The sequence below is a fragment of the Sparus aurata genome, chromosome 2, assembly GCF_900880675.1.
Source record: "Sparus aurata chromosome 2, fSpaAur1.1, whole genome shotgun sequence".
NCBI lineage: Eukaryota > Metazoa > Chordata > Actinopteri > Spariformes > Sparidae > Sparus > Sparus aurata.
Window position 1 is genome coordinate 19555047 of NC_044188.1, and position 22628 is coordinate 19577674.

A 22628-nucleotide genomic window follows, 5' to 3' on the forward strand; every position below is an offset into this window, starting at 1 on the left:
GGTAACGCTGTGATCCTACCCTCTCACTTAAGTTACATAGTGCAGAAACAAGTGATAGGGGGGCGGAGTGGACACTGAACCATCAAATGATTTCAAAGCTGTTATTTTAAGGTAAAAAAGTTACAGAATGTTGCTTTAAGTAGTGAGATTACTACCCAAAACAGCAGGTCTCCAAAAAGGGGGCTCAGCATGTTTTATAAATGAAAGATTATATAATTACAATTACGTTTTCCTTTTTTTCATAACAAATGCAGATTGTTAAAATGACTCAAACCACATAAAAAAGTGGTGCAGTGAGGTGTGTGCGTACGGAGAACAGTACAGTACCTGGTCAATGGATGTCTGCAGCCTGTGTGATTCCAGTAGTGACTCCTGGATAAGGGCACTGCTGGCCTTGGTCTGGTTCAGACTATCTATCAGCTCCCTGTTTTCCAGAATATTACCCTGAGCTGTTGCCAGGGTCTGACACAGGGAAAAAAAAAAAGACAGATGAATAAATGGGTACAAAAAAATATGGAGAGAGAGACACAGCGGGAGAAAAGAGGGGTGGGGGGGATACACAAGAAGTATGTTTTTATGTATTTGTCAATTTGATGATGTCTGTGATCGCATAGAAGTTGCAGTAAACAGAAGGTGTCATTTTCAGAATGGCCTGCTGAGGGGATCTTCTTCATTTATCTTTTATATTTTTTAAGCTTTGATTGAATGCTATGACTCACCCACCTCATCCTGTGGAATCTATTCTCTGAAACAAACTGATAAAGTGTATTCAAATAAATTCAGATATAATAGATGAGAAAGCATTGGAGCATGGAAATGTCAAGTCGAATATGCTCCTACAATTTTAGATTAATTATATGTCTAGTACCAGTAAAGCACTGACATCCTGCTCTTGGCATCTAGATGAGTGTGTATGTGTGTCCAAATTTCTCTTACACTAAGTGTCTGAGTTTCTATGTGTCACAATGTCAATCATCTGTGTGTCAATTGTCCGTGTGTTCAGTCAAAAAGAATATATGTGTCCGGTTTTATGTATTTTTGCCTGGTAGTACAGGGAGGCCTATTTCATATTTGGATAATAACTATGTTTTTAGTATTTTGGCTCTATATTGTTGTTACTGTGGCTATAAAATGAAAACCAGCTGCCTTCAACTTCTCTTGAAGTAAAGTACATGCATAAGTTTAAGAAATGCAACCCAAGAAACTTTTACTCCATACTAATATTCCTATTCAAATCCAACAACTCCCAGAATTTTTAATCAGACATTTACATTGAGACAATTATACTCACGTTGTTTTACCATCTGTTTTGCAGGTATAAAAGTCACCAAGTTCTCAAAGTACTAACTGAATATTCATAGAGACAACCTAAAATTAAAGTTAGCATAAAGTTTTAAAATAGTTTGGGAATATTTAAGGTGCAACTTTCCACCTCTTCCTGAGACATGGGTTCATTACCCAGCAGCTTCGCTTCCGGCTTGGCTGAGTGCTCCATCAAACACATCTGCCAGTGTTTACTGGGGGAACGCCGGTGACAGATCGCATCCGTGTTGCTGCACTAGAAACTCCTCCTGTTCGGTCTGTACACATTGTCTCATTCTGTCTACTACAACCTCCTCAGGGAGTTTGCAACAAGGTCTGCAGTGTAGGTGGAACTGAACATCCCAAAGTGGGAGAAAGGGAGGTGCATAGTAACTGACAATTATATATTGATTAGATTTTTATCACTAGGGTATATAATTGTGCTTTTGTAGGTACAGCTGGTATTGTAATTTACATCATAGAGTACAGGGTACAGCAGCAGGCAGCAACAAGCTCTCTAAGTACTCCTTAAAGTAAAATTGTCTTCTACGTTTCTCTCACTGTGTATTTTATCTGCATGTGTACCTCTAGCAGTGATTCTTCCAGCTGAGCCAGCTGTATCTTCTTGTCTTCCTCTTGTTGTAGTAGTCTCGTTTTTGCAGTCTCCAACTCTGGCTTCTCCTGCTGGATGGTCAAGGCTAGCAGCTAACGCACAGACGCACACAAACAAACAGAGACACAAATTTACAAGCGGACATATGATATGAAATTAATGACATACAATACATACACTCATTATAAACTGTACCATTTTACATAGATTTTGCTCACTAAACACTTAATTACTAAATTGAAAAACATTAAAGTATTACATTCTTTTTAATTAATTTTATTTAGCATTCATTAGCATTAATTTAGACCAATCCTGCTCCAGCAAATGAACAGATATTAACATAGATTCACACAGGCACCATTTACTTCAGGGGCATTATCATAGACTGCATAACTGTTTGAGTGTAGGATATTTGGGTCACCTGTCCTCGCAAGCCTGCCCTGGTGGTAGTGAAGTTGACCTCTGTCACCACAGAAATAGCATCAGGGGGGATGAATGGGGTGGGATTCCGTGTGGCCATGAAGAGACGGAAGTCCTCATTGTAATCAATAACTTTGTCTCCTATCTGAACCACATACCGAGGACCTGTATTTGTTTTGAAATTAAGTAGGAAGAGAAAGACTCTGTGTTAACAACATAGAATGTATCATGCAGGCTTGTGGTCACTATAACTCCTTCCCTGATCCTTTTACTTTCTCCTCTACTCCCTGTCCTCTAGATGTCTGCAGTGCAGTACTGCCATCCCTTTGTCTCGCCCCTTTTTTTCCATCCTGTTCAACATCACTTTTAAGTGGATAACTTGCCCTTTCCAACACTTTCTCTGCCCTCTCCCTTTGCAGTGAACCTTCAAATAGACAACCACCTCTCCCTGGATGATTCACAGCCTCATGAATCACCCTCATTTTCACAGGTATGTTTTCAACCTCTCTTTACACGCACCTCCTTGATTAAATTTGCTGGGATTGGTGTCCAATAAACTGAAACATCACATATAGAATCAGAGGGGCAGATTCAAAGACAGCCATGGATGACCATAATATGGTTCAAGAAGTACCCATCAACAATGTATGATTAACAAAGCAGTACAGAGCACATCTCATTTTATATAGTAAATATTTACATATAAGAAACAAAGCGCTCAACTCACGTATATAGATTTAGTATGGGGTGCTGATCACTCTTGTAGTGAATACAGAAAATAAAAGAAAGGACAGCACTCCTATCAAACTGTTCATTCTTGCCACATGGACCTTTTGGCATGACGCCGTTCTTCAGTGTGTGTTCTGGCAAAATCCTTTTTTTTTTTTTTTTTTGCCAGAATACACACTTGATGGGAGTGTTGTCCTTTATTTGTCTTTTCTTTTATATAGTAAATATTTTAAATAACTGTCAAGAATCGTAGTTGTCTAGATTCTTCAGTAGTTAAAACCACCACTTTTTCTTTAAATTTTGTATTACACCCTGGATGCAGTAATTAGGTTTTAATAGATGTGATTACCATCACTTCTTGAAATGACCATTGAAGGAGTGTTTGATGTTTCAAAAAAACACTTGTTATTCAACTTTGACCGACAACTAATGGAAACTGACACAGGAAAAACAGTCGTAATTTTTTACGTACCAAAGAGTGACATCAAATGACAGAACTGATAGTGTGACAACAATGATTTTCTTCTTTAATCGTCTGTATTTATCCACTCTCTTCTTTGTTCATGCTTTTCTTTCCTGAGTCATTCGTAGTGCTTCTTCACTCATTACCACTTCAAAAATCCTCCTCATGGCTGTCTTGGTTCAATGCACAGTTTGTCATTTGCCTCCCTGTGGCATCAGCCTTTCCCAAATATGGACTTACAGCTTATTCTTTTTGGATAATATAAGTGGTGTTTGATCATAAGTGTCTGTTTTACCAGAGATTTCACAAACTGCTCCACTTGCTGCCAGTGAGAATCCTCTGTATTTTAACATTAAACAAGTTGACTGAAAAGGTTGATACAATAACCCCCTGGCATTAAGATACACTGACAGGGGGATGTAGACTATAGTAAAACTATGCAATGAATTTACTGACTTTCACACATGGCTGTTTTGCATTACAGTAACAGTAAAATGACAGTGACATAATGAAAAATTTAGAACAAATGTGGCTTGATGTTTTATATATGATAAGCGGAATTAAAGGACATACTGACAGCATTTTTATGTTGACAAATCGATAAAAAAAAATACATCTACATAGCTGGTAGAAAGTGAAGAGTGAAGAGTAAAAGTATTTATTTTCCTTTTCCATTATTAGCATTGTAAATCAATAATTCTACAATGTGTCAGGTCCAAGTTGATTGTTTTGTTCATCTCTGTGTAAGAATTTTGATAGCTGGTTCCAGCTTCTAACAAGGTTTGTGAGCCAATAGTATAACTCTGTTAGTATCATGTGGTATCTGTGATTGTCAGCAACTGACAGTCCTGCCAGTTTATGGAAAGCAACTTTCGAGTGGTTGATTTCTACAGTACGTGCTCAGCGTACTATAATGCCTTAATGTTACCTAGCAAGCATTAGCAATGTTAATGATATCTAGCGCTAGCAGCGTTGAAGTTTGGCAAAAGTGTTTAGAAATGTCAATGGTAAGAAGTTTCCAACTTAACTTGGGTAAATAACATCAAGGTGCAAAATAGCTTGCTCTCATTAACAACATGATGGAAGTTTGTGTTGTCATGGCAATATGACTCAAAATGTGATATCACTACTATGTAGAAAAGAAGCCATCAGTCAAAGGCAAGTAGTCAGCTTTTTAGTTCGCAACAACTGGTTGATGAAACCTCTGAATTACACTCAAAAAGCTGTGATGCAGAATCAATTACTTAACCCCACCAACTTTGAATGAGAATGGTTTTGTGAGTGTATGCGCACCCTGTGCAATGAGGTCCCTCCTCAACAGTGGGTAGAGCACAGGTTCAACTCCATCCATCTCTTGGATGATGAGTGTTTTTCCAAATCTGACTGCCAGCTCCAGGGATGTCATGAAGTTATTATCCTACACGGAGCAGAGACACAGACACACAATTGTGAGAATGTCTTGACCACCAGTATTGGGTGGCGGCACAGAGCTCTGTAACATATCGTAGCAATATTGTCACTATTCCCAGAAACAATTCAAAAATAATTAACAGATGAAGACAAAGGATTGTTTTTCTTATTTTTTATAACGTTGCCTCACTGAATGCTCATAACCACTCATCATATAACGACAAATTGTCTTTTCCAGTTGTTGACTATGTCAGGTTCAGGACAGGACAGAGTAAAAGCAGCATTTACAACCGGAACACAAAGAGAAATATTTTAGTTTGTCAAGAAAGTAACTGAGCACAAGAACACAATATGAATAAATAAAAAAATTACGAGAACAAAGAGAAATAGTTCAATACAGCTATGTCATTTGTCTGAATACAAAATACTTCTAAATCTACATAGCAAGACAGACAAGATGAAAATGGTGAACACCTCATGTTTAACACCTATACAGTGCCTTGTGGACAAAGGAGTGATTACTGTAGGGATTACAATGCCTTTATTACATTGCAGGCACGCAGAGGACAAAGGAGATATTCAATCTTCTTAAGAGCACCATGCCACAAAGTCTAATTTACGATTTGAGAGTCTAATAATGAATGACACTAATTTGCAAATACTAACTAGTAATTAGTGATTAAAGAGCATAAAGTTCAACATCGACTAATGTAATCATATCATTTGTTCAAATAAACAAGTGGGTAGATAGAGGAGAAAGTTAAAGGTGATCTAATCACATGCTGTCACACAGTGATGGTAACTAAATGATGAGGGTACACTAATGAAATTAGAATACACTTGGATTCATCAGACAAGAAGAAAAGATCATTTGAGGACTTGAAGTTGGAAAGGAATAGCTTTACATGCTCCTGCTGAGATCAAAGTTACTTCACTCATAGGTGAGTTGTAGGCTTGATGCGTCTTACCAAAACATATCACCAGTGTACATGAGCAAGAATGTCTATTGTGCATACTTTGACATGCATACAAGTGTGTGTGTTTACCTGTTGGTTGATAACCTCTAGTCTTTGATGACTGAGATGTGTGCGTAGCCACTCTGTAGCTCGGGACGACGGGTCGATCAGGAACGGACAGGCAACACTCTGAGCACAAAACAATCATAAAGAGCTGTGTTTCAGGTTACAGCTCGGTCCTGTCTCACTGCTCCCATGCTTGTAGAGCAGCATCAGTCCCACGCCAGGCAAAGGAATGAAGTCAACCACCCTCCTGTCATCCGGTGCTCCTCTGTTTCATGGTATCTTGATCACGGATTCCCTTTCTCTTACCTCAGCCTTTTCATATATATACATATACACATATATATATATATACACACACACACATATATGTGTATATATATAGAGATAGAGAGAGAGAGAGAAGATATAGAGAGAGAGAGAGAAGAGAGAGAGAGAGAGAGACAGAGAGAGAGAGACAGAGAGAGAGACAGAGAGAGAGAGAGAGAGAGAGAGATAGATAGAGAGAGAGAGAGAGAGAGAGAGAGAGAGAGAGAGAGAAAAAGAGAGAGAGAGAGAGACAGGAGAAGAGAGAGGAGAGACAGACAGAGGGAGAGACAGAGAGAGATAGAGACAGAGACAGACAGACATATAGATATACATATACATACATAATATAATATATATATACATATACATACATATATATATATATACATACATACATATATATATATATACATATACATACATATATATATATATATACATATACATATATATATATATATATATATATATATATACATATACATATATATATATATATATATATATATATATATACATATACATATATATATATATATATATACATATACATATATATATATATATATATATATATACACATGTGATTTGACACACTGCAATTTCCTACGCACACACACACATAGACACAAGCTTGTAAGAGAGACAAACATACAGACAGTGACAGAGAGGATACACAAAACTGTGAGCTACAAAAGGCTGAATTGTGGAACATATTCTTACCCGTAACTTGAGCGCATTGATCTGAAGGCAGCAATGGTAAAAACAACACACACACACACACACACAATACAGACAAATGGAGGACAGATGAATGGCAACAAGGGCAGAACTCTTGATACAACCATGAATATAGAGATGGACTGTTGCACTAAAATGATACAGTTATATTGTACTTTGATGTATATAAAAGAGGATTTTATATATTTTTAAGGTCCTATATTTTAATGTTTTGTTGTTCACTCCTTGATTAACTAACAGAACATTTTGAATTATTGAAAAGATTCCAACAGAGATAGAACTTTTTGTTAAAGTGTAAGATTCATTTTGTGGCCACAAACACAAGTTTCACTCTAATCATGATAGCTGAGTTTTTATGGTTGTTGCTTCATCTTGATTATCAAAAAACACTTAAATAGTCAGCCATGACTTTGGAAATAAATTCTTGCTGACAGTTAATCTACATAAACTCCTAACTCCTCTCTCCAACTCTGACCTTCCACCATCGTCGTCCTTGCAACAACTCATCTCTCATGACATTTTAGGGCGAGACATCTCTGTGAGCAAGACTTTTCTGGTTACAAATGGGATGTTATTGTTTCACAAAGAGGTCTATCTCTATAGGAATTGTTTTCTTAATCTTGTCAGACATGAATAAAATAAATCCTCTGCCTGAGTGCCAAAACCAAACACTTTTAGTGGGCACAACTTTGACAGTTGTAGTTGTCCTGGAGGATTACACTGCAGCCATTACAGCTGTATTGCGGCTTCAAGCCACAATACAGTCTGTGAACAGTGTGAATCATTTACACACGAAAACATATAAATGCAGGGTCCAGGTTTACAAATACAGAAATCCTCCTTCAAAAAAGGGCATTAAATGCATAAGACGAAGAGTTATTGTAGGCTGACACACCAATTGTTACTGTATAACTAAATCAGCCTACCAAAAAAATAAAAGACCTTGTGATTCAATTGCTTAAATAACAAAGATCTGTCTATGTCAAAGCAGATTTGTAATCAAGGGGATTAACGCATGACAGAGAGAGATTAATGATTTGACAGACAGGCAGGTGAATGTCTAACCTGTAGTATGACTAGTGCATTTTCCATGGAGAGGTCATCAGACGGCAGCCCTTGACTCTTCCAGATCAACTGCTCACTCTCCGAGCACAGGAATGACCGCAAGTCAAACTCTGATATAAATACACACAACACAAATGCAGGTTATTATTTGTTGCTTTTATATTTGCTAATTTAATATATTTTATTTATTTTTCATTTTAATGAAACCTCCGCTACTGGACACTCCGACAGCCACTTGACTGCACATCCCAATTCAACAGTAGTGCCTGAACACATTATGTCACACTAAGTAATCTTGACAGCTAACTTGCAGAGAAGTCATTCGACAGACAGAAGGATTTTGGAACTAGCGTGGGTACATGACGCAGGATTTTGTGAAATAACATGCACATCTGAAAGGAAAGAGGTTGTGAAGCAGAATAATACAGACAGAGCTATTAATGACAAAACACATAGTGCTGGAATATACTTACCACACATTCATTTGTGTGGGTGGAATATTAATATTTGAATAGAAAAATGCTAAATTCAGGAGATTATGCTTGGTATATGAGAGGTAAAATCCAGCAAGTTTAAACTGTAATCCTTAATTAGTTATTGTGTGAAAATAAAGATGCCTATTGTCTGAGGGATTAAAGACAAAACATCAGAAAGTTTGGTCATTACTTTTCTGTAAATTCTGGACTTGGAGTGGTTAGTCAGTCCTAATATTTATCAGAACCAGAAGTATGTATACTTTATACTTATATATATATTATTATACATATATATTATATAATAATACAATAAGTATAATATATAACATATATTATACTTATATACTTATAAGCGCTGTATATTCTGCGTATTAGTACAGTTTTAGCACAGTGCCGTGTGTGTGTGGTGAGTAGTGTGTTTGTCAGCTGTTCAGTACAGGAGTTGGCATATGCTGACATTGTGTTGGCCTAGCTATTAGCACTAGTATATTTACTCTGCAGTCCAGATTGAGTCATCCATGTCTCCAGACAGTATCTTCTACGGTCTTCAGGAGCAGCAGACAGATAGGTGATGAAGGCTGCAGCCAGCATTGCCTGCATTGGGAGCGTGTCCAACTCATTCTTTATCTCAGACATCTGATGAACACAGAGAAAAGAAACAGACAAGGTAGAGGAGGGAGGAAGGGTAGAGAGACAGGTGAAAAAAGTATGACAAGAGAGGGAAGGGCATCACGAGGATAAAGCGGAATGAAAGAAAGGTAGGGATAAATGACAGGAGGAAAAAGACAAATGTCAATAACTAAGCCTATGTGAGCATGTGATTCCCCATTCCCTCATTTAAACAGATTAACCATGAACCCAATTCAGAGTCACAAATGATCCAAAAATGTCTATACTGATTTTGACAGATTAAAATAAATCACAATTGCAAGGACAGACTTGCACTTTCGGAGCTAATGTGATTAATGCTGTAATTGCTAGGCTGGTGACGTTCCCCTTGAGTCAAAAAATGAAGTGTATGTCAAGGATGTCAATAGTGGACATGAACATGATAGGCGAATAACGTATCATATTAATAGTGTCAAGCATCCTGTCTACTATATACTTCTTAGTATAATAATATTATTGTTGGCACCTCAGTCGAAAAAACTGACCAAATTGCTTTTTGTTTTCCCCAAAGTCTACCAACAACTAGAGCTGCAGTAGTTTGAGATTTTCACAGTACAATAAACATCTCAGAAAATATCACAGTTTTACGGTGTCATGGTAAACGGTTTTAGGCAATTATATTATGAACTGACAGACATGAAACTTGATACAAACTTTTTTTTATACAGAAGATTTCAATACTGCAAATAAGCAAATGTACACAGTATGTTAACCAGCAATTTTCACAGCATGGTTTACCTTCAAAAATAGACTTATTGCTGTAACCCTACCGACAACACAGTACAAAAGATGAGCTTATTCATTAATTTAGTCTTTAGACTTTAATAGAGACATGGAAGCAGATAGAAACGGTGCCTGGCTGCCTGCCTGATTGGTTCGCCAGTCAGCCTTCACCAGTCAGATTTTGGACCCGGAGGAAGACAAAACTGCATAATGGTTCCTTTATAGGGAACCAATCTAAACGATGATGGTGACATTATTCTATAGCCACTACATTGTTCAATTAACATATACCTTATAACGATAAGTTCACGATAAGTCTTTTGCAAGGTCGAACAACTTAGAGGCATTAACATATAGCTAACTACAGCTACTGCACAGTGTGCATTAGATTTAGGGATGAAGTGTGTGCATATATGCGTGAGTATATGAAGTACGTGAGTAGAGAGTAAACTGGCTCTTTGGCGCGGGCCTTGAGGGAGGCAGTGAGTGCGAGGGTGGGCATGTGTGTGCGTGTGTGTGTCTGTGTGTGTCAGGCAGAGATTGAGTGTTTTAATTAAGGTGCAGACAGATGCTGTAGAGAGGAGTAAAAACAGCCAGAAGGGACTCAAGACAGCAGGATACATCCCCCTGTCACACATGCGTGCATGCACGTGCACACGCACACACACACACGCGCACACACACACACGCGCACACACACCTCCTGTTGCTCTTACATGGCAAATGAGTCCCCTTCTAAGTGAATGTGTATAACCTGCCATATATCAACACACTCATACATCAGACTACCTGTGTGTTCCACCGTGTGTGTTCTCCGTCCAGTTGTGATATGAGCTGCTGGGCCGCAGTGATCGTGTCCTGAGCTTTTGTTACCTCAGCCTCCAACTTAGCTGCCTCTGTCGTATGACACTGAAACCTGAGAAACAGCAAGTAAGTGGTGAATTTACATACGATATTATATTAAAAATATTGTCAGTAAATCATAATTTCTCTTGTAAATACTCTCTGAGGAGAGGAGAGGAGAGGAGAGGAGACGAGAGGAGAGGAGAGGAGAGGAGAGGAGAGGAGAGGAGAAGGAACAGATAAGTGATAGGACTAATGGTTGGAGAGGGCAACGGTTGAAGATCAAACTTGCAATGTGAAGTTCAACTTTGTTGAACTGTGACCTTATAAGTGCTGGGACTGGCCAATTTAAAATAGGGTGGAAAAGACCTGCACTTCAGGCATTATTGATTGTTTGCATCCTTGTTTATATAACTACATGCCGAGAAGGAGGGATGCTGCATGGCTGGCAGCGGGTGAAAGTGAAGGCAGCTACAAAGAAGCATATCATTTCTTTCTTGTAGAATGCTACAGTGACCCTGTTAGCTGAATTAGCATCAGAAGACTATTGAAATCTGCATTATTTCCAGTCACACCTGCTTTTCACCATGGTTTGAAAGTAAGTTTTGCTTTGCCAGGTCTGGCCCTGCCATAAGATTATTATTTTTGTGTTGATCAACATGAAGTCAGGACTGTATAGAGTACAGTAGAAATAGAAGGATGAAAGGAAGAATGGAAAAATTGATGGATAGTTGGAAGGACTCGTACTTCTCTTTCAACTCGTTGACTTTGGCTCCAACCGAGTTGAGCTGGTCCTCCAGTTTATTCTTCCTGCTCTCTGTTTTCCGCAGGTTTCTGGACACAGAGATACAAAATTAAAGAAAACGATTTGCTGTATGCGCATGTGTTAATTATGATGAGGTTGTGCATCATTCAGTGTATGTATAATTTATGTGTGTAATAGATTAGCAAGAAGTTAAGCTCAAGGCCACAAGCTCATAGAATCAAAGTGGCAAGTATGAGTTTTTTTGTTTATGCGCATAGCTTATGACCAGTTGGGTGGCTGTGTTGAAGAAATCAAGTATATTTGCGTTTGTGTGTTCCTACTCCATGAGCCCAGCCTGCTCTCTCTCCAGTGGCTCAATCCTCTCTCGGACGTGGGAGTATTGTACATTGGCTTTGACCCAGGCGGCCAGAGGAGCAGCTGCTGCACTTGCACGCTTTGCATTCTGACCATTAGAACAAAAGCATCACAGGTCAGAAATAACTCAGTTGGTAACAACAAAGGGTTAATAACACCAGCCCTACATCTACTTCTTATTCTACTATTGTGACAGCCTGACCTTGGGATCGAAGGAGGCCTTATTCCTGTTGAGCAGCTCTTCCACACTCTGTCGAATCTCAGGGGTGATGTTCCTGGCCTCAAAGGTAGCAATGTCCTCCCTCACACCACGTTTAGCCAGAAAGCTACAGGGAAAAAGGGGAAAAGAAAAAAACACAAAGGAGGAGAGATAGGATTGGACATGAGTAGGAGCAGATAAAATACTGAAAAAAGAAAGACACTTAAATTTTACAGCAATAAAGCAAAGTAAAGCAGAGATAATGAAACATTAGAGAGAGAGAAGGAAGAAAATGATTTTTTCTCCAGAAAATGAGCAAGTGAATGTTAATTCAAGCCTAAAATTATGAGACTTACATTTTCTTCATCTCTAATTAAGCGCAAAACCATTGCAACGTAGTCTCTTTGTTACTCATATTTAGCAGATTCATCTCTGCCACCCCCCCTCTCTCTGTCAGACACACACTTGCATGCTTTGTTACTTGTGAAGCGCTCAGAGAGGTTATCGCTCACCCAGTCAACATGAGTCATTATCGGGGCAGAATGTTTTTTTGTCTGTCTGACCGCCTCTAAAGGAGCCCATGGTCAGATGAGTTATTTGTAGTAAAACTCTCATTTAGATCAACACTGGAACATAAAGGAACTGCATAAATACAATCATGCAGCATATATACATAAGTACATGAGATAAACACATCAATGTGTGTCTTGATACATGGTTCAATTGCTTTTTGGCAATGTGATATATACAGTAACAAGTGGGAGGAAAATATCACTATTTGAATGAGATGACAGATTATGATCATGCTCATCAGTTTAATTACTCCCACTGGGGAAACTCTCTCTTCATCTATCCATCCTTTTTTTTGCCTTTTCAGTCCTTTTATACATTCTTCCCATGTCCTCCCCCTCTCACCTCTTCATGCTGACCCAGGAGGTGTCGAAGATGCCCATCAGTCTCAGTACCCCCTCCAGGATGTCTCTGATGACATCAGGGGGCATGCGGAGGGATCGGATCTCAGACAGAGCTTCGGGCTTGATGTTTCCAACTGCACGCTTTGCTTCATCCACCAAAGGCTAGAGGGCAGCAATGATAAGAAGATAGACATGTACAGAGGTAAAGAAGTTTTTAGTACAGTTGATATGGCAAGTATTAAAACAGTAGAGGCCAGTTCTATGTATGTATGCCAGTTCTATGTATATATGTATGCTTTTTTATGTAGATGACTGGTCTCACAAGTCAAACAGACACATTACCTGGACTTCCTTCAGCTCATCATCTATTTTGGCCTTTCTCTCTTCAATCTTGGAGACTTCTTGAGCCATCTTTCCTTTAATCTTCTCCATTTCTGTCTTCTGGTCACTGGCATTCTGGATATCCCAAAAGATCAAATGATGTTCATTTTGGCCGATTGAGTATACAACCTTAAAATGTTTTACATTTTTTTTATTACAACTTAAACGTCTCTCAACAGCCTTTTAAAGCATAAATGAGTTCCCCTTTTTCAGTGCTTCAATTCTGAAATGACAAACAGCCCCAGTCCTTGTCTAAGTAAAGATGAAAGATTTTTTTTAGCGACAGTCAGAGAAGACATGATCACTGTAGATGAAAAGAGAGAGAGGGGATGAACATTCGGCAGCATTGTTTTCTTAAACTTTCTGTCTCTCAGTTCTACATCCCTAGAATCTATCCATCTTATCACATCTCATCCTCATTCAGAGTCTCCACCATCTCTCCAATTCTCCCTTGTCAAGCCATGACCCTTTCCTATACACCAGATCTTATTTTCCATCCTCCCATTGCATCTTACTCTGAAGGTTTGCTCCTCTAAGCCTCTATCGCCTCGTTTGTTTCAACTCTTCATCGCTTTGTCTGTCTCCTTTTTTGCCTCCCTGCTGTGTCCATCTCCACAGGAGAAATGGCTGCTACAGCCCAAAGGGACGGCTCTAGTCGTTAATTATCACTCTGCAAACTGACTCCGGCAAACTGACAGTTTTTCCTCCTCATGTTTCTTGTGTTTTTTCTCCCACATTCTTTTCCTCCATCTTACTCAAAAAACAGATTCCCCACAGCAAGAAAGACAGAGGGATATCAAAAACTAATGAACATGGTTCAGCATCCTCCACACATCCATCCATCCATCCATCCTGAAGACAGAGCCAGCAGGGGGAAATGGAACATGGATATGAAGACAAACACTGGATGAGAAGTCGCAGAACAAATAAATGCTGATACCCACACAGAGAAGAGAAGAGAAGAGAAGAGAAGAGAAGAGAAGAGAAGAGAAGAGAAGAGAAGAGAAGAGAAGAGAAGAGAAGAGAAGAGAAGAGAAGAGAAGAGAAGAGAAGAGGGCCAGCAGGGACGAGGGCCACAGCAAGAGTTGAGAGGAGGACAGATGCAACTTGGAGGAGACATGAAACCCTGCAGGACCTCTATCCTGCCTGCCACTGAGTGTCAAAGTTACAAACGCTGACATACACACTGTCACAAGCATACACATACACACAGAATCACACACACACCTGCATGGAGGTGGTGATTTCCTGCAGGGCAGAATCTGCCTCCTGTTGTTTAGTCTTCAGCAGTACACTTTGCTCTGCAGCCCGCCTCTTCAGCTCATCGACCAATGCCTTCGCTTCGTTCAGCTTCGCCACTCCCGCCTGCAGAAACAATAGCAGCTTCAACGGTGTCCTTAATTCTAAGGGCAAGTCTATACTTACAGACACTGCATTCGTAAATAGAAATGATCAGTAACTGATCATCAACGCAGACAGTATTGTACACAGTAATGAGTTTATGATAAAATCTATTTTAAGTATACATGCCCATATGGGATTTTGCCAACATGCTACAAAGTATGGCTGTTTTCCTTTACCTCTACTTACCTCATACATACATTATCTGTGCTTCACACCATAAATTATTCATAAACGGTTTGATAAACAGCATATTTTCGTTTTCTGAGCTACATAAAAACTCATCAAACATTTATTTAAATAAACGGGCTACTTTTTTGATTATGTCTGCCTACTACATAAACATGAACAAAACAATCAAACATGTGGTGTGAGTACATTCCTATGCATCTGAGTTCTTTGTGCGTGTGGACCCTGTGTACTAAAAGCTCCATTTTGTATCACTGCTGGTCTTGTACCTGCAGATGTTGTTGCCTTGTCGTGAGCTGGCTCTGCTTCCGGCAATATAATGCGGTGTAAACGTGCAGAAAGGCCATGTACTGGCTGGGTGTCGCACCATGCTCTCTGCATGACTCATGGACCATCAGGAACAAGCGGCACAGGTCTCCCTGAGCAGACCCTGCTGGGAGCAGAGAACGATGAGGTTTGTGAGCACAAACTAGTTTAATTTTAGGAGGTCAAGTTTGTAACACAAAACAAAGACAAACACAGTGAGAAATGATTTTGGTATGCTTCAGTTAGTCCCAGATCAGATTACGATAAAGTACTAAGATTGAAGTTGTGATAACTGTGGCACCAACTACATCAGAAGAGCAGTACATCAGAATAAGGGAAATTACAGAGCTGTACTAGCAAAATAACATCCCCATCAGTATAAATAACAGTCATACAATGGTATCAAAGTAGCAAATTTTCTACAGAATTCTAGAACTGTTTTGCTGTAAATAAAGTGCTCTTACCTAAGCTTTTCCCGTTCGTGGCCTTTTCTCTTTCACTCTCCTGTACTCCTTCTGTCTTTGCCAGCAGCAGCTCAGGAATCTGAAAAGGTTTACAGGTTTAGAGACACACACCAGATGTGAAATTGCTTAGAAAGCCCTGATGCATGCATAAGAATTTTTGTGTCACTTTTTGTACTTTAAATCTCAGGCACCTCAGATACGCAAATTTACATTTTAAGCGCTGCACCGATCGGGTCAATATTGGATCTGAAGCCACTGGATACTGGTAAAGCATACAGATATCTTTGTGGCACCAGGCACATGTAAATCTCAACACTTAATACTTTTAGATGGATTAATTGATATTAAACTTTATTAAACTTTAACTTCAACAACTGCTGATTTAATATCTGTTTTGGATCTGTACTCGTTTTCCTTCTCCTTCTCCACTAACCTTCTTCATGCTGCTTTCTGACCATCCCTCCATCCACTGAACAGAACACTTGCGGTAAAAAGCTGGATTGCTCTCACAGTTGATAGTGAAGTTGGAGTTGGAGCAGTCCATGATCAAAACAATGTGGAGGTTCTGCTGGATTCCTAAGCGGGTGCCAGACACAACAAGCAGCAGGATAGTTGGTGAATGAAAACAGTGGAGGAGTTAATCACAAAAATGAGACTGTCACTTATATTGTCCCTTTTAGCTTGTACCTCCCTTACAGACTTTGATAGTGAAGGAGAGCAGGGAGACTCTTTAGTGGGTTTACTTTGACAATAACAGAGCTATTGATTTGATTCTTCAGCAGAAACCTCAACTTCAGTGAGACTGCACGACTTCTACAGTCCACACACCGCTGCACAGCGGGGAGGCAGAGGAGCAGAGTCAGATACAATAACAGAGGAGAACAAATACGACAATCAGTGGAAAGAAATGAAACATGTAGTAGACTTTTACAGTGAAAAGGAGATCAGAGTACCACAAAGATGGGAAAAGAACAAAATAATGAATGACACACAAGCCCTTTTTACACATCGTCTCCGCATTATCTCCGGAGCGGTGGTTCGCCAATTCTCCGCCGATGGTGATTCACAGAGAGCAAAGCATCTCCGCTGTACCGCCGTGTAATTCACACAGAAAGCCGGCGCTGCAGCTCCTAAAGAGGTGGACGGTACACGTCATGTTGATGACGTCGGTGTTTCCCGGTGTCCCCCCTGTCAATCTAACCCGCAGACAGTTTATAATCACATGGATGATGTTATATTGCTAAGTGATTGAGGTCCTGACCCACCAAACATCCTGGAAAGTGATGAGGTTACGTTTTTCACACTAAATTACATAATTACATAATCACGATCAGTTAACTGGACGCTGTCTGACTCACTCGCGAGGATGGAGGCCATTTTCTGGGGGAAAGTTCCCTGAAGTCTCGGTCGGGAGGGCTGACGGTCGTGGTGATTTATTTTCATCACAAACACTTGGTGAGTTAAAGTTTTTTGCTTGTGACAGACGCTGTTTTTCGGGTCGGTAGGATGGGCGGGAGGACGGACGCTTCTCCACGTACAGCTGTGGTATTTGTTTTCCTCATACAAGTTGCCAAAGACAGTTACAGTTACTATGTTACTTTTGTTTGGTCCTGTAACGTTGCTTTGTGGGACATTTCTCTATATTTAGTTCAGTGAAGGATCCGTGCAGTTATCAGACTAGTCAGACCAACACGCCCCCGCTCGGCAGCTCCGGCTTATTCGTTCACACTGGGGCGGTTCACCAATAATGTGGCCCTGATACTACCTCCAGAGGCGGATCAGCGCCCAAGCGAAATTTCACCCCTCTCCGCATCTGAAACTTTCACACAGAGGAGGGCGCAGAGAATTGGGGCAGGATCCCCGCATGCCAACAGCAGTGTGAATGGGGCTACGAAAAGACAGAGGGACTGTGATGTTGATAAATATAGAAAACTGACTGTAGGAGAAGTAGTTGTAGAGTGGTCCAGTGAATCCATCCTGGGAAGCAGCGTCTTTGAGGGAAGTGAGGAGAGGCTCAAGTTCTTCTGGGGTGTACAGACCTGGGACTTCACCTGGAACGTAACATACACATAGACACACACAAAGAAATGATCAGTGTTTCCTTACACATCAGCATCTCTCAATTACAAGATAGCATGCCAGGATAAATTAGAATTGCGATCTTTGATTGGTGCACAGCCTAGTATTTGTGCGTGGTTCATGTTAAAATGCAGACCATGCTTATGAAGACAGAGGACTGGAAGTGTTGCTGGGTATCTATGCTAATCACAAACTGGTGGGAAACTTCAGGTGTGCTCTGCTTATTCCATCTTGTGAAGGGCCAATTGCATAGGTTACATATAAAAAGTCTCCTTCAAAATAAGTCAAGGTGTAGGATTTGTGCAAAATTTGAAAGCCTATTTTACATGGTAAAATGTGTTGAAAACGACATAAGCATTGCAACAAACACGGGTCTTCATCAGGGCCACTAGCAGTGGCAAATACACATGCTCACTGGAGTCTCTAAATACCATCAAAACTTCACGCTATCAATCAAGTCATCAAACAAAAAAGAACAGTGCTTCATTACCATTATCAAAGGAGCTGTATACACCTGTTGCAGGTTAATGCTAAGCTAAGCACCCCATCTACTGGCTCCTTTTATGTGTTTCCTCTTCAGACATGAATGCAGTGTCAATCCTCTCATCTAATCCTCTGCAAGAAATGGAACAAGTGTAATTCCCAAAATGTCAAATTTCTCCTTTATTGCTATCATTAATCTCACCCAAATTCTAAACTTAACCTGAAAAGGAGGATGTAACTTGAGATCAAAACAGTTAAATCGGTTCTTGTAAAAATAAAGACAGGGAAAAACAAACACACAAACACAATACAGACCTGATGAGAGCAGGCTGTTGACCATCTCTAAGAAAGCTGTGTGAACAAACTGATAGTCTTCCAACAGTAGAACCACCTGTTGGCCCTCCAGACCTGCTAGCTGCATCACCTACACAAACAGTATACATATATCCGATATTACATGTTGAATGCAAATGCATCACAAACAGACACATACAATTCATATAAACACAACGCACTACATGTAAATGGACACCAAAGTTCCTTTGAATCTGTCCGTGTATTTATTGCTTAAATGCTTGTACAGGGGCCAATTCAACTATCAATTTGGCAATTTCAATCCCCAACATGAGATAGATTTTAAAAGTTTTCCAATACACTAGAATCATCTCTAAGTGCATTCTGAAAAGAGTGGTTTCTTGGCACAATGTGTACCAATAAAAAAACAGAATCCACTCTTACCGTCTTGAGATCATTGTTGAAATGCTTCAGAGTATAGCCACGGGAGATTTTGGGCGTGAACAATGTGTATCCGTGCATGTGCGACACCAGGCACGTGGCCGTGTGGCGACCCACTCCGCTTCGGCCTGCCAGGAGCAGAGAGCCACCGGGTCTGCTCAGGACCCGATCCACCCTGGTCACGAAGTCGCACACTTCCCAGAATAGGAGGAGATCCAGCTCCCTGTTATCACGGCTGTACAGAACTACTCCCTTGAGGAAGGAGAGGGAGGAACACAAACAGGTGAGGAGGTGTACCACAGATGTGACATTTTGCTACTGTACTGTCTGTAAACACATTTGTATGTGTGCATATTCAATAGCATATAAGCCTGACCACATAAACAACATGCCAGAAAACAGCTCCTCACAGTGTACCTTCTGTATAACTTGTTTTAGGTCAGCCGAATGCAGACGTCCCAGTTGTTTACCATGAGGAGGCAGAGCTTGGCCTGGAGCCATTACAGCCCCTTCAGAGGCTCCCCATGTCACATAGAAACCATCTGCATGCCAGGGAAATATTACAGATTGTTAGTAACACACCTAAATATGATCATAATAAATGACAAAACAGCAGAAGTAAGACAAAATACACACAAAATGAAGAAATACAATTCAAATGAGATTAAATGTTTGTCTGGATTATCAATCTCTGTATTGTGTTTTCTTTTTAAAAACATCCCAGCAAAAACGTTGTTTTGCAGGCAGACTGCACATTTCTCACAGCTTAGATATGAATGCAAACTGCTTGTATTTACATTCAGCAGTCTAGGCAATGTTAATAGGAGTTTAGAGGAGATTGGTGTGCAGATGACAGGGGTGCTCAAGAAAAAAGCTATCACACTTGCAAGCTTCGGCTCTGTCTCTGCAATCATTGCCAGACGCCACATTCGGGGATAATGCAGCTGGGTGTCTCCTAGTCACTGAGAACCGACGTTATATGTTTGTATGCTCGTCCAATTATTTCTACATTTTCACTTCTGGGTTCACGGTAGCTGGAAGCGCACTCTGGATGTGTTGATGTGATGAAAAGAATGTATCTTTTACGCCGCTGTCTCTCTGATGTCTTTAGTCTGACTGCCAGCACTGTAAGCCTTTGTTTAGCAGTTTCAAGGGCCTTGATTATAGATATGTCAGTGTGTTTATTCAGCAGCCAAACCTGTTCTTGTTCATTACACCTCTCTGAGCTGAGCCAGCTTTCTTTGCATGTTTTCTTTGTACTGGCTTCCAATATTAGTTTGCATGGAGAAAACTGTCTTTGACCTGCTCTTGCCTGACTTTGCCAAGGATTTCTAGCGCTGCTGTGCAGACTAAGGCAGTGTATCAACTAGTATCATGACTACAGTGTTTACATTTACATTTAAGGAGGGCAGGATCTGTATCGATTTTTAACTCTCAATCCTCTCAGGTACACCTGCTAGATGTGGACAACACCAATCTGGTATGATTCTTGATCCTTGTTACACCTCGTTCTCATTTATCTCACACTAGGAGTTGGCAGGCAAGTTCAACATTGGAGTTCCGCCAGCTCAAGCCAGAATTTAAAAACTAGTTGCCAACATCTGACCCCTGGCTACAACCAAGCACTTCAAATGTTAACACCAGAGGGTGACTCTATGCTCTTGATAAGCAAATGAGAAACAAACACTCAGAGATATTTTTTACAGTTCGTTTCAAATGTTTTGTAGCAGTCAAACCACTTGAAAATGGAAGTATTTTGTTATGCTGGTGTTAAATAGGCAAACAAACCACTAGCTATGAAACGGCCATAAATGTAGAGCTTTTATGGCAGCTCTTTTTTTTCCGAACATCAGAGCCAATCAACAATGCTGTCATTTAGGAGTAAGTGGCAACCTGAAAATGAATGCATGAATTGCACCAAGCAGTCAATCTGTAATGAAATTTCTCCTATTTGCTTATTGTTAAACTGTCTCATACCAGTCATGTTGTCTAAAGCGTCAGAACCCCAGTCTCCCCGTATGATGGAGGAGAGGATGTTATCGAAGGTGTGAAGGTCCTTGGAGGAAACGAGCCGGTCTCTGAACAGCCTCCTGGCCTCGTATGCTACCACCTCCAAAACACTGTCTGTCACATTAGATTGAGCTGAATAGGAAAAAAGTAGACACACACATATTTGAATTAATACCCAGCAGGATATCCCAAGGCATGCTCATGCTTGCATTTAAATACAAGGTAAGATTTGGTGATTTTTTTTCTGATCAGACAACAGTGACTAAAAGACAGATGTGGTCAAAAACCACACTTCAGGGACTCATCTCCCAAAGGTCATTGTTCTACTTCTCACTTAGTCAGTAACTCACACAATGAGCATTGTGTAGTCTGTCCATAACTGTCATGGTTGTTTAGGATACTAGCACAGTAGTCAGGCCTCAACATGAGTCAACAGCCTGTTTTGGGCGGGATCAGGCATGACAAAAGCACCTCCCGGGTTGAGCATAAATTTACAAAATTCCCCCAAGAATCAGCAGAGTGCTGCTGGCTAAAATGAAAGTCTCATAGGCCGCCGGCTCTAACAGTGTCTGTCACATTATATTGAAAGAGCAGAAGAGGAAAGTCAGACTGAGACACAGTTTACACTCCAGGGTTTTTCCTGGCATATTAAATTTTAAAGACCACTAAGGAAAAGAAAACACTTAAAGTGCCAAGTTGTCATGCTAAACATTGTCTATGCCTATGGCTTTCAGATGATTTCCCTGCCAAATACCCACATCAGTGCTTATTTTACCACCACAGCCAATCGAGACATTAATTCTGGATTTTTTTAGGCAAGTGCAGATATTGATATTTGTTAAAGCTGTTCTTTTTAAGAAAACAAAAGTTGAAAATCTCCATCAGCATCACTGTTATAGAGTGTTTGGTCATCTATGTCTCTCCTCCCCTACTCATGCAGGAAAAAGAGAAAATACATTTTCTGGTATCCCTGCCCACTTATCCAATCAGGACAGAGAACTCCATAAAGAGGCGGCCCTGTCTGCTAATGAACACGCAGAGAGCAGGATCCTCATGTTTGCTGCTGTATTTGCCAATTGTGTTCGCTGTGTTCATGTGGTGACGTAGAGAGGAGGGAGGGAATTCCTAACTGCAAAACGGACAGGAAATTAGCTAATATGACAGTAAGGCTTACAGTAGTTTTAATAAAAACACATAACATAGATACACAATTTTGATAAGAATCTTAAATTTGGTTATTCAAGAATTGTAACCAAGCTTTAAAAACCTGTTCGTGCTTTTTAGCATATCTGCCAATACTGATATATCTACAATAAACTTGGCTGATAGTACCCGTAAATCCCATTTATTGGTCACGATCTTAAATCTTTTGCTTCCGATAACCTGTTGTGTAAGAGCAACACAACTAAAACTCAATTCAATTCAAAACTCAATTTGAAAGATATTTTACTTAAACAGAGAAATTAAACCTGGAAAACGTTCTGGTTACTTGGGGGCAGTACAAACAAGTTGTAAAACACAACATTGAAATACCGTTACTAAATTGATATTGTGAACTTGTTAAC

General features: G+C 40.0%; 1 protein-coding gene across 8 annotated transcripts in view; it reads right to left on the reverse strand.

Moving 5' to 3' along the window:
* dync2h1 (dynein cytoplasmic 2 heavy chain 1) overlaps positions 1 to 22628 on the reverse strand; it is a 119872-nt gene that overhangs the window by 63300 nt on the left and 33944 nt on the right. For 4 of the 8 annotated variants that reach the window (XM_030393390.1, XM_030393383.1, XM_030393349.1 and 1 more), the window contains exons 52-74: positions 21031 to 21195; positions 19471 to 19595; positions 19057 to 19305; positions 18634 to 18742; positions 17694 to 17807; positions 16190 to 16332; positions 15757 to 15835; positions 15256 to 15419; positions 14624 to 14761; positions 13358 to 13471; positions 13017 to 13177; positions 12105 to 12228; positions 11869 to 11990; positions 11530 to 11616; positions 10729 to 10855; positions 9042 to 9183; positions 8072 to 8181; positions 6989 to 7009; positions 5984 to 6082; positions 4821 to 4944; positions 2337 to 2500; positions 1888 to 2007; positions 328 to 462 (exon numbers count right to left, since the gene is read on the reverse strand). In XM_030393390.1, the coding sequence (XP_030249250.1) occupies positions 328 to 462; positions 1888 to 2007; positions 2337 to 2500; positions 4821 to 4944; positions 5984 to 6082; positions 6989 to 7009; positions 8072 to 8181; positions 9042 to 9183; positions 10729 to 10855; positions 11530 to 11616; positions 11869 to 11990; positions 12105 to 12228; positions 13017 to 13177; positions 13358 to 13471; positions 14624 to 14761; positions 15256 to 15419; positions 15757 to 15835; positions 16190 to 16332; positions 17694 to 17807; positions 18634 to 18742; positions 19057 to 19305; positions 19471 to 19595; positions 21031 to 21195 (2936 nt within the window). The remainder of the gene's footprint in view (positions 1 to 327; positions 463 to 1887; positions 2008 to 2336; positions 2501 to 4820; positions 4945 to 5983; positions 6083 to 6988; positions 7010 to 8071; positions 8182 to 9041; positions 9184 to 10728; positions 10856 to 11529; positions 11617 to 11868; positions 11991 to 12104; positions 12229 to 13016; positions 13178 to 13357; positions 13472 to 14623; positions 14762 to 15255; positions 15420 to 15756; positions 15836 to 16189; positions 16333 to 17693; positions 17808 to 18633; positions 18743 to 19056; positions 19306 to 19470; positions 19596 to 21030; positions 21196 to 22628) is intronic. The other 4 variants (XM_030393404.1, XM_030393374.1, XM_030393365.1 and 1 more) reach the window with 3 other exon arrangements.